Raw genomic sequence first — 12,388 nt, 5'->3', positions numbered from 1 at the left:
CTCTTTGATGTGACTTTCACGTTACAGAGCTTCAGTTACGGAACCGGCTCCGTTTCTTTTTCCTCCTGCGATGTGGAGTTTGCTGCAGTTTCTTCCTGATTGCAAAAGCCGTTGGAAATGGGCAGAATCATAAAAGCTTATCAGTGAGCAGTAACTCTCCCCTTGTGCTCCCCAGCTCTGTTAGGCGTTTATTCACTCCAGCGAGTTGTAACTCAGCGCAACAACTCGTGTTACCACATCAGTCCTTCTTTATTTACGCCAAACACCACTTTCCCTCTCTCCTGCCCTCAATCCCCGAGTTCCACGGCTCCGGAGCTGTGCAGCCGGGCGGTGGCAGCACTCCATCTCCCGGGGGAGCTGGGGCTGGCCTCGAGTAGCACCGGGAACAGGAACTCCGAGGTTACTTGCTGCTTGGAAAATGCCTTGCAAGTGTTTGGTGCTGCAGCGCAGAGACCTGCGGAAAGATTTCCCGATGTGAGGAGCAAAACAAATGCTGGCAGATGAATGCAGCCATTAGGAAGTCCAGGATCCCTGTTAGTACTAAGCTGGTGTTGTTCTTTCTGAGTAGTCTGGTGGAATATTTCTGTGAGCTGTATCTGCTGGTGTTCTGCAGATCCGAGTTGCTGCTGTGCCGGGTAGGCTGTGTGTGACTCTCGTTCAAACCCTATTGACACATAACATCATGTCTAAAAATATTTGGCACCGATCTAATCATTGGCCCGGAGAGGCCAGTTACTCAAGCAGCTCGTGTTTTTTCACTGGAGTGTATTCTGTCAGATCTAGACCCTGAAAATAGAAACCCAGTATTTTTTTGATTATTTTTTTTTAGATTTGTTTGCAAAATGTTCAGTAGCAGTCACGAGGATGTGAATCTAGATGAGAAGTGCCTGAATGTCCCTTTACTTATGACAAAGAGCTGGTAAACCAGACTTAGCTGAAGGCATATCTCCTTTCAGAGACCCTAAAATTATTTCCACCCTTTTTTCTCTCCATATATCCTTTCATGGGATGGTGACAATATCTGGTCTTGCTGAGGTGCTTCACTGACAGGACTCTGCCAGTTTTCCCCTAAAGACCCTACTGAAGATTTTCTTGTTGTTTCATGTGATTTTTTTTTTTGGTAAAGTTTCTGCAACTCCCATTTCATGGTATTTGAAGAATTCCAGGGGGCTGAGACAGTTTCCCCGTGCAAATTGGTAAAGGATGTTTTCTTGCTAGATTTTGGCCCGCAGAAATGCTGTGTTAATCTGAGAAGGGCAGAAAAGACCAAGTCAAGGAGGGTGACGCTTGGAGTCTAATCACCAAACTCCTGCGGATTAGAGCCGGGGCGCCGTGCCAAGGCAACACAAGCTCTATTCCTGGCCCTCTAAAACCCCCCAGCTCCTTCAGATCCGTGTTTCAGGGAAAGCACCAGCCTTGCAGTGTGTCCTAAGCAGTTTTCCAACCCTCTGGGGCTAGAAAGCGTGGCTGTTAAATGCGATAAACCCATTCCAGGTGCCGTTCCTGGGAGCGAGGGGGCCGTTCCCGCTGCTGTGGGTGCTCGGTGCCCGGCAGGGTGACACTGGGAGGATGCTCTGCTGTTGTGGGCAGACATTTCAGCAAGGGGATGGCACCTGTGAACTCTCAGCACCGTACCCCTTGCAGGCAGTGGAAATTGCTCCCTTCCTTTCCCTTTTTCCCCTCTACCAGACTGTAGATTCTGAGTTGCCCCATGCCTGGGCTGATGCTGCCTATGCCAGAGGAACTGGCCTTGGGACACAGTGTTTGGGAGGGCTGTGGGATACACAGGTGCATTATACACCTGCATATGTGTCCGTGCTCGGGGAACAGAGGTGAATCCTGGGGTAAGAACAGACTTAACTTGGGAATAAAGCGCCTGCGGTTTGTGTTGTGTCTGGAAATCCAGTCCCATCTGTTCCAGATGTTTCCAGTTGTGTTTATAGCAAGCTGCTACTGTACTGCTTTGTGGGAAAAAAGGATAAAATAAAAAAAAATATTGGGTTGTGCCTTCACAACCGTTGCAAACAGGCAAGGGCATCCATGGAATATGTTCCCTTTTGTTGCCTCAGAAAAGATGCATAAATAGTCTTGAATAATTGAGTGAAGAGCTGGAGCTTTCAGGGGAGGCTGGTGTGTGCCTGAGTGCTGGCTTGGCGTGCTGTGCTGGCAGGGAGCACATCCCACCCCTCTGTGCCCAGCAGCAGCTGCTTGGGGAATGGCACCTTTCCTAGCTCAGGGAAATTTCTGCTGGAAATCCTCTGGCTTCTGGGATTCGGGCAGGAGCAGCCTGTGCGAAGGGGAGCTGGGTGTGGACTGGACCTAAACCTGGGGGCTGGTGCTCACATATGGTTTTGGGTACGGTGCTTTATTATTCATTGCCATCCAATAATCCAAATGAAAAATGTGTATTTCCATAGGCTTTGGTAGTGGGTTTGAATCTGACCCATTTTTCTTCACTGTTTTTTTATCTGTGACAGATTTGAGACTTGTTTTTGGGAGTTCAGCTGCAGACTGAGAGCCAAGGATGAGACCAGTGGTGGGTTAGTAAAAGCACTTAGGGTGGAGGAAGACTTGGCAGAGGTGGCTCAGAGCTACTGCTCAGAAAATGGGACTCTGGTGCTTTCTTTTGTGATTGAGTTTTATTTTTTATCTTTTATTTTTTACTTTCTATTCAAGTAGGTGTTGGCATGCAAGTTAGACACCCTAAGGCATTCTGCTTTCTTGGTATTCATCTCTTCAGGTTTTACACTCGTGAATTTGAATATTCTCTTAAAACAATTGTAAAATTAAATGTTTACTACTACTGCTTTTGGAGGATCTTGCATGGAAGCAATATGGATGAGAAGAAGTTTTGAAGGCCTTGTCTCTTTCTGGATTGAGTTTGTCTCTATTCTACCAAGGGAATATAAGGAAAAGGTGTTTTATGCCTATTTTTTGGTAGGAAAACAGGTTACCATCCCAGTCCCAGTTGTATTTGCATAGAAAGCTCCCCCAGCGACTGCCCAGCAGTGAGCAGCAAATGTGTGCTTAGCCTCTAAGGAGATTATTTAACACAGCTCCAATTTGTTTTTTTATTATTATTTTATTATTTTTGTGTTTGCTTGTCAAGAGTGGATTTGCAGATGTACCCTTGGAGAGTGGGCAGGGTCTGATTTTGTGAGGGAAACAGCAGCAGGAGCTCTGGGCAGCGCTGCAGGAGCACAGCAATGGCCGAGGTGTGGAATTAGGAGTCTCTGCTGTCCTCAGAAACGGATCAGAGGTGGAGGGAAAAGGGGAGGGGAAGGAAGGGCAACTACTAAAACCCTTCCCCAAATGGATGAATGAATGGGTGACACACATAAATGACTGCTGTGATGGTCTGACTTACTGTAGCTCGGTCTCGGGATAATCCTCATATGTCAGATTTCTGTAAGGCCAGCATGTGACACAAAGCTGGGCTCCCAGCAGACAAGTGTGCTGTGCTGGTATTAAGGGGCTGGCCGGGGCCGGGCTGTGCAGTGGAACGTGTGTCCGTGTGCGGGGTGCCTGCTCGCCTCCGGACGCGGCCCGGCCGCTGCTGCCTGCCAGGAGAGCTTGACAGGGAAGCTGGAATTCCACAAACTCTTGGCTATTGCATAGACAGCCTCCAACCTGCCCGGTTGGGGAAAAAAAAGCCCCAACACAAGAAACAGGAAAACCCCCAAAGACTTGTAACTGGGATTACCTTGCTCACACCTGTCACCACTGATGTCCTCTCAAGGTCAGAATTCGAGCTACGTGAGGCCAACTTAGAGCAAACGCCATGTGAAAGGAGCTCTATGAAGAAACAGCAGGCACTGGAAGGAGGACAGGAGTGCCCACAGGAACATGAACAACAGCTTGCAAGTTAACCTGCCCAGGACCTGGGCTGGTTCGAACAGCTCCCTCCAGGAGAAGTCTGAGCATTCCTTTTTTCTTTTCTATTACTATAGGATGGAGGACGAGGCAGTACTGGATAGAGGGGCTTCCTTCCTTAAACATGTATGTGATGAAGAAGAAGTGGAAGGTAAGAGACTCGGACTGCTGGGGAGGAAGGGTGCCTTTGCTGTGGTGTTTGTATGTAGGATGGGCAGGGAATCCTACACACACATAAAACTGAGTGAAACACGAGTAAACTTGGTCGGGGCCAAACTGGCTTTTTAAAGAAATCCTCTCTTTCAGTTCAGGAGCGAACATTGTCGCATGTGCTGGCACACGCTGCCCCCAAAGTCCTGTTGGCTGTGTCTTGTACAGGGGCTGTGAGACACCTGAGCTGTTTGCTTTGCTTTCCTGTGGGAATAGAGTTTTGGTAACCCTTGCCTATCGCTGCTGCCCTGGAGAGTGCAGGAGTACAGAGGCAGGTGGAGAAGCCAAGTGGAAAAAGCAGCAGAATTTGTACTGAGTGTTCGGTGGACATTTGCCTGGGTTATCCTCTGAGCTCGAGAGGCATAAAGAAAAGGGTTTTCCCTTGAGGGAGAACTTTATAAGAGAGCAATTTCCTCACTTTTTTAGGGAAAGAGTAGACTCCTTTGGAAGTGTGGGTTTTTTCTCTCTGAAAATGTTGTGAAATCTCAAAGGTGAAAGGAATGTAAAGGAGTTTACTTTGAGGTTGTTCCTGGAAAATTCTGAAGCTGATAGGAGTGAATTATTTGCAGCAAATTCTCTTTTTCTCATTTTCTGAGGATCAGTTGACCATGGGCTTGATAAACTAGTGGGGGAGAAGGAAGGGAGCATAATAGGGTAGGACTCTACTGGAAAGGAAAGGATGTCACCTTGCAGCACTATCCTTCTCCTCCTGACTTGAAGATATAATTTATTCTAATTCCTTTATTTGCAAACAAATGCCTGTGGGTTTTAGGTTGAAAATGCTTTGAAAGGTGTAGGGTTACAGGCATGTCATTGTCACCGGTAATGGGCAGGAGAGGATCCAACAGTAGGAGAGAAAATAATCTCCAAGAAGAGTTAGAACACTTCCAGCAAACCAAGCAAGTCCTTTCCACGAAAAACCTGTTTTCTTGCTCTCTGGGATGAAGTAATCTGTGCTGAGTTGCTATAAATCATCATGTTGCATTTAATGAGGCCATTTGCTGTCTGCGGGGTCGGGTTTGTATTAGCCTTTTGCTGCTGGAATAATTGGCACTTTGGCACAGCAAAACCACTTGAGAGGGGAGAGAGGGAGAATATTTCTCATGTTTTATTGTCTTAAATGTTGCCACATGCTGCTGTGGTGTGTGTTGCCCATGTGTGACACTCCAGGAATATAATGGAAGTGGTTATTGGTGACGAGGAGTGTAGGAAGGTCCTTTCGACTGTCTGCAGGGGCTGTGAAAAACTTGTGGTTAATGCAGCAGTGGTGTGTTTATATCCCATGTTCCGATGTGCATATCCTCATTTGGTTTAGTTGGGCTAAGAGACCAGTTGCATCTCTTAGCTGGGGGAAGGAGGAGAGGAGGTAAAACAAGTATTTCTAATTGCACACGACAGGCCTCTGGAGCTGGAGCTGCTCGGCTGAGCCTGTGGAGAGCCTCGGAGCTGTGTAGCCAGCTAGTTCCCTGGAATGAATTGTAGACTCATAGCGCTCTGGCTTGGAAGGGACCTTAAAGATCATCTGATTCCCATCCTCTGCCGTAGGCAGGGACACCTTCCACTAGCCCAGGTTGCTCCAAGCCCTGTCCAACCTGGCCTGGAGCGCTTCCGGGGATGGGGCAGCCACAGCTTCTCTGGGCAACCTGTGCCAGGGCTTCCCCACCCTCACAGGGAAGAATTTCTTCCTAATATCTAATCTAACCCTGCCCTCGATCAGTTTAAGATGCAGTGGAAGGGCTAACACGTCAGAGTACAGACCTTTGGCTGACACTTGGTGCAGATGCTTTTAAGTCCCTGCTAGATTCCTGCACTGCCAGGGGAGTGTTTTCAAGGAGGAGAGCATCTGTCTGGAGGCCTGGAGTCGTTAGCTCCAAAGTGCCCTTCATTACTGCCCCACTTTCATGCTGTGGTTTCAACCTGCTGTTCTAAAAGGCTTTCAGGGGCTACATCCTCTGTAGAAGGAGGTAACAGCGAGGGGAATTATTACCTCCAGGTGTGTGTTATTTTTCTGATAGTTTATACTTTTAGCCTACTTTCATGAGGAAGGAACATACATATCCTGAAATTGTTTGCCTCTCTTACCTCTTCTTTCCATTCTTCTCCCAAGTATTTTTTTACTATCAATATTGATTGAATTTCTTAGGAAGGCTCTTCATTCATTTAATTTCACTGAATTTGAGTGGAGAGACTGTTTTCTTTACCCTCTGTGAGGGAAAGGGGAGTTGTAATCTTTATGAGAAGAGAGCTGATGGTGTAGTGATAGAGCAGTCGAACTTGGGGATTCCCTGGCTGCAGGAGTTTGCAGGAGAGAACAGGGAAAACCCTTCAGCAAAGCATTATAAGGTGCCTCGAAACCAGGCTGCCTTTGCTGCTTGTGAGTCAGTTTGATTCCAGACAGGTGAACGCAGAATTTTGAAGTTGTCACCTGGATCATCCCTCTTTGGCATGTTCTTGGGGAGAAGGGAGGAACATGCCTTGCTTGGTCAGTGATGCCCTCGGGTTGTGCCTGTGGGAGGGAGATAGAAACTCTGACCACGTCACCCACTGATTTGATTATGTAACACTGCGGGGGAGAGGGAAGGACTTGGCTTTTTAAGGAGGGGGGGAAACGTGCATTTCTGGTCAGGAGGCTCTTGAGACATTTTCAGCGTGGCACAATTGCCAAGTAACCGTAACGTTAACAGAAACTGTCCACACCTGACAGAAGTGCGGCCCTGGCACTGCTCCCGGGGGGTTTACTGCCTCTCTCAGGTGGCACCTCAGCCTGGTCCTACGCTGGAATGCTGGAATGTGTCCCTGTGGTATGGGCTGTTGACATTTGGAAATGGCCCCCCCTACAGCCACTCCCTGCTGCCTGTCTCGGCGGGAGGGCTCCGTGACGGGTTCCCTACATGTTAGTTAGGAGGAGCTGCTTTGCTGGAGGTGCCCAGAAACATGACCTGGCGAGACAAGGGGTCTGCCCAGGTCTGGGGCAGAGTGTGGAAGGAAAGCAAGCATTTCCTGGGGGAAATGAGGAAGAGGCACTGCCCTGAGCCATGCGAGAGAACCCTTCCCATTCATTTAGAGCACTGCACGTTCCTTTCCTTGAAGGTAACGCAGTGCTGCTGTAATGCCACTGCGAGGAGTGCTGGTATGTGTGACATAAACAGATTACTTAATAACCGATTCTGCAAGAGGGGAAAAGTAAAGCTCCACCTTATCCTCTGAGATAAGGTATTCTTGGCTCTCCAAGCGTAACTTCCCTCGGGCTCGCTGCTGCCCTGACTCCGTGGTGGGGTGGAGGATGCTGGGTTTGAAGTCTGACAACTCCACTGCTGCAAAGCCCGAGGAGCACTGCAGCTCCACGTGTAGGAAACAGGGACCTCCTTCCTTTCCTGTGTAGGAAACAGGGACCAGCACACCTGTCCCGCCCTCCAAATGATAGGCAAAGTAAACGTTTCGATAGCATCTCTAAGATACCACTGCTATAAGAGTGAATTCAGGAAAGTATGCTGCTAGTGGAAACTTTCCCTGGATCCTATTATCATTGTGGGATTTACTGTTGTACTACTAGCTCTGCAGCGAGGCTAAACCATGGATTTTGTAACAACATTCCATAACTACTTGTTCCATTTTAGCACTTTCCTCCTCCTTGCTTTCTATTCTTGACCAGGTTGTGTCATTGCACTTTGCTGGTAGAAAGCTGTGTGATGCCATAAGCCCAAGATTAGTCCTTGATGGTTGGATCAATGAGGAGAGAGGTTAAAAGGGCAAAAATATCTGTGAACATCTTTACCTTTATTAGCAGCGTGCAGACAGTAGGATAAATGAGCTGTATTTACCCACTTACTTGATTTCTTTTTCTCCTCTCACCCTCAGTCTTTGATCTGTGACTGCAGGCAGACCTCCTCCATTTTCAGGAATAACCACATGATCTGTTTCATATCAGAGTTTTTAATTGCTTCTAAAATAGATGTGATTAAAAAATTAATCAGGTAAAATCTGATCACAGAGTGTACTTCATTAATATTCCTTGGTACCTTTAATTTATGTGTGGAGACAAATGAGGCTCTATTTTGCTTTGGTAAGGCTGAGTCAGGCTTTGCTCCTGCAAAAGCCAAATGAGGAGGACTCAGGCACTGCCTTTTTGCTCTCTTTCCATACAGCAGCTGGCACAACTTCCCTGTGAGGGCGGTGAGGCCCTGGCACAGGTTGCCCAGAGAAGCTGTGTCTGCCCCATCCCTGGAAGTGTCCAGGGCCAGGTTGGACGGGGCTTGGAGCAACCTGGTCTATTGGAAGGTGTCCCTGCCCATGGCAGGGGATTGGAATGAGGTGATCTTGAAGGTCTCTTCCAACCCAAACCATTCTGGAATTCTATGAACTTGGAAATGGCAGGCTCAGGTTGGGACCTAATGCTGCTCCACACAGCTAGTGAAAACAAGATGGGTGGTTTGGATCTTCCCAGCTTTGAAGCATCGAGATGAAAGATTTCAGATTTTCAGATTTTTTTTCCTCTCCAGCTTTAATTCTCCATGGCACTTTGCAGGAGGCTGCTTATTCTTGGCAGTGTCCAGCAGGTCATTGCATGGGATACCGTTCTGGGCACTGCCCTTGTTTGTCCTCTGCTGCCAGGAATCAGCCTTAGCTCTGGGGTTGCTGGGGTGGGCTGAGGAGGTGTTGATTCCTGCCTGCTCTGTGCTGGGTGAGAAAAGCTACAATCTGAGTTCAGAGGGTGATAAATGGACTTTATACAAGGCAGTGATAAGTTGGCTGTGCAGGCAGGAGAAATGGAGAGGAGCAGCTGCGTCAATAGCTGGTGTGGTGGGTCCATGGTGAGGGAGAGGTGGTGCTTTCTTTTCAGTGATGATAAGTTTTGTGCCAACACATGCTCAGTGCGAGGTGAAGGAAGGTGTTTCCATACCATTCTGACAGTGACTGGCTTTTTTTCAGCTCCTATCAGTTTAGAATCACAGAATCATTTAACTTGGAAAAGACCAACCATTTAGGAATGGTTGTCAGCTCTCTGACCTGGCGGTGAGGGTCTCACTTGGCGCCTTTCAGCCTTGGATGGGAGCAACTCTCTCACTCAGGATTCAAGTCTAGGCTTGTTTGACTGCCTGTTCCCACTTTCCTCTGCCCAACAGCACTTTTTTAAGGTACAGTAACTCTGGATGTAACAGTTCACATGGAGAGGATACAGATGATACAAAGGCTGATACAGCCTTTGCTCAGTCATCAGTTGTGAGCCCCAGATGTGCCAATGACCCTTCCTGGATTTTTCTGGGACATTTAAGATGAAAAGGTAACCCAGAATGTGTTGGGGAGATCCAGTCATGTTGCCTGAGCTGGGGCTGGGTAACACAGGAGTGTCCTTCCTTCTCTTAGCAGAACTGCTGGAGCTGAGCTTAACCTGGAAACAGGTGCTAGGGCTGTAGCTTGTAGGCTGGTTCAGACATCATCCCAGCCTTCCTGGGGTTTTGTCCCTTCCTTTCCTTTGGGTGATGTTCCTAGTCTGGTTGCACAACACTGGGCAAACTTCAATAGAGGCTGAGAGGGGACAAAGGGAACTCGAGGCACTTCCTGAAGGAAGCGTTTGCTGCTGGAGAGATGTTGAGAGCCTTTGTGTTTGCATTCCTTCTTGGTGCCCTGCTGGCACCAGCTTGGCCTTCCGGGAAGCCGAGCTCCGTCCGCCTTCCATGAAACACGTGTTTAATTATGACTGCAACCTTGGAATCAAGGTTTGTTTGCAGGGGACTGGTTTGGGGTTTTTCCCAGGGAATGGAGGCAGTGCTTAGTCATCATTCCACAACTCTTTCTTCTCTTCAAGGGGGGGTCTAAAATCCTACCTGCATCTGTGAACCTGATAGTGCCAAGTACAGCTTGGTACTCATTTACTCAGCCTTGGTCATTAATGAGATGGAAATACAGAAAATGAGGCCAAGATTTTCAGCCAAAATCGGTTATTTTGGGTGGTCATTTGGAGTGTTTCGGAAGGGGACAGCATTTTAAAGGATGCCAGAAAATCCAAAGGTACCGTGCTTCCAAAGAGCTAAATCCAACAGTCCAGCACAGCTCCCCTCCTCTGCCCTGTTCCCCAAAGCCTTGCGTTTTTAAAGTCTTCTTTGTCTTTCCATGGAAGCCAAGTAGTCCAGGCCAGATTAGATCAGATCACAGCAGGACAGGTTCGGTGGCTTTTGTAACCTCTCACAGCTCCAAAGAAGAGAAAGAAAAGCAGCTTACGGGGTTGTGGGTAAGAGTCTCGCAAGGGCTTACGTAAAGCTCAGGGAGAATACCCCCACCACATGTTCATTGTTCTGCCTGAACAATGTCCACTCCTTATTTCACTGCCACCCTCATGACAGACGTTGCTCCTTCTACACAAGCAGAGTTTGTAGGATCTTCAGGAAGTCAGTTGAAGACCTCATTTCATTTTGTTTTCATGTTCTTTTCCTGCTTAGATACCCTTGACTTCGCTTTATGTGAGCTCTGTCTTTTAGAGCCATCCTGTTGCTCAGGGCTAACTCCCCTTTTACACATGCTTCACTGGAGCAGCCTCTGGATCTTGTTAGGAATCCAACAGATCCAGTCTGGGTCATCCATCCACTGTTTGGAACAGAGGAATGCAAACTTTAGGCAGATGGCTGGGAAGACTTCCCCTCTACCTAACCATAGTGGTGTTAGGTGGGAACCTTTTGGAGGTCACTTTACATGAAGATGAACCTGACCTTTTGAAGATGTTGAAGTTCTAGAAGTCTGATGTTAACAAAAGAAGAAAAAAAACCCCAGTCTCCAGTTCCCATGCTGTCTTCCCCTGCACAGCTCATTCCTTTCCCCTTATAGGAATTTCAGTCAAGGACTGCATGTTAGGATGTGAAGTGCAGTAATGCAAATATATAAAATGATCTTTGGACAAGTTCCCTCTTTGATTAACTGCATCTTCATTGCTGATGCTGGGTCCTCTCTTGAATCTTAGCCATGAATGTGGGGTTCTTTTGTCAGAGCTGGCAGACTTGAAAAGAATCCCTGTTGTTCTAATCTTGTCTCTTCTCTCATTTGTCCATGGCACAGTAGCTCAGGGTGGTCTCTCCTGAAGCCTCTTTTATATTTTGTCCTTTCCTGCCTTTCTCTCGGGGGAGGCTCCTCTCCTGATGGCATTTATCAGGCTGTGAGGCCCCTACTCAGCCTTATGGTGATTGTTTCTGTTGCCTGATGGATTAACACCTGACCCTTTTCCTTGGCAAACTGCCACATGGTGGAAGAATCAGTTCATTGCCTACTAATACCGTTTATAGAAGAAGGGATTTGGATCTGATATATCTCCAACTGGTATGTTCAAATTTCCACAAAGTGATCAGTGAATCCTTCTACTGTTTTCCCTGATCGATGGGTTTTTACTTGCATGGAAAATTGGTCACCTGAATATCAAGATGTCCTAAAAATCCTATGGGGACTAGTGGGTGAGCCTGGGACTGTGCCAGGGCAGCCCATCTAGAGAACTGGTTATGGCTTGGTTTTCCTTGGAGGTTCAGCATCTGTGTCCGTGTGCATTAATGGGGGGTGATGGTCAGGATGTAGGCCCTGCATCTGCTCCTCTGCTGCCACCAGCACCTGTAATTCCTGTTAAAACCAGGTAGAGCTAAGGGCACCAGGCACGTGACGGCGTGGCCTTTTTGTTCTTATTTCTTGAGCTGATTTGATACTAAGCAGGGCTTAGTTTGGGACTTCCTTAGCGCTACTTTTAGTATCTCCCCTTTAAAATGGATCATCCCTCTGATTTATTTGTCCTTCTGGGCCATCAGCTTTTTATGTCATTAATTTCCTTTGACTCTCACACAAAATGAGAAGCACCTTCTGCCGCCATCCCCCGGTTGGAAAAGCAACCTGGCTGCGATCCCGGCAGTGTCCTGGCTAGTGCCACATCTCTGGAGGCTTGGCAACGTGCCAACACCTTGGCCACAAAGCTGTACCATCTTCTGCTGACGAAGCATGTGGCGAGCTGTGTCCCCTGCCCCTCTCGTGTGACTCCTCCTGAGCAAAGCCCTTGGTGCAGGTGGCCCAAAGCATCTGTCCCAGAGAACCTGGGGACAAGGGGGGGTGCCCACTGTGGGAGGGGCTGCAAGTGGCCAGAGCTGGTGGAGAAGGTTTTTGGCTCTGTGGACCTGTCATCTGTAACCACGTGAGCCTGTCGCAGGGCTCGCCGGGTTTAATGTGACTCTCCCTGTTTTGTGGAGAGGAGACTTGAAAGGAGGAACAAGGGCTGGGTGGAAACTGCTGATGCTCAGCTCATTTTCAGTCCTTTATGCATTTTTAATATTAGATTTTGGTC

General features: G+C 48.0%; 1 protein-coding gene across 3 annotated transcripts in view; it reads left to right on the top strand.

Moving 5' to 3' along the window:
* Positions 1-12,388, top strand: part of SLC4A4 (solute carrier family 4 member 4) — a 119,578-nt gene that overhangs the window by 25,147 nt on the left and 82,043 nt on the right. For all 3 annotated transcript variants that reach the window (XM_029965645.1, XM_018089017.2, XM_018089018.2), the window contains exon 2: positions 3,951-4,024. In XM_029965645.1, the coding sequence (XP_029821505.1) occupies positions 3,951-4,024 (74 nt within the window). The remainder of the gene's footprint in view (positions 1-3,950; positions 4,025-12,388) is intronic.

This window comes from Manacus vitellinus, unplaced genomic scaffold, assembly GCF_001715985.3.
Source record: "Manacus vitellinus isolate BGI_N305 unplaced genomic scaffold, ASM171598v3 scaffold_112_pilon, whole genome shotgun sequence".
In the NCBI taxonomy this organism is placed as follows: Eukaryota; Metazoa; Chordata; class Aves; order Passeriformes; family Pipridae; genus Manacus; species Manacus vitellinus.
The sequence above is the reverse complement of the archived record's forward strand: the minus strand, read 5'-3'. Positions and strand labels throughout refer to the sequence as shown.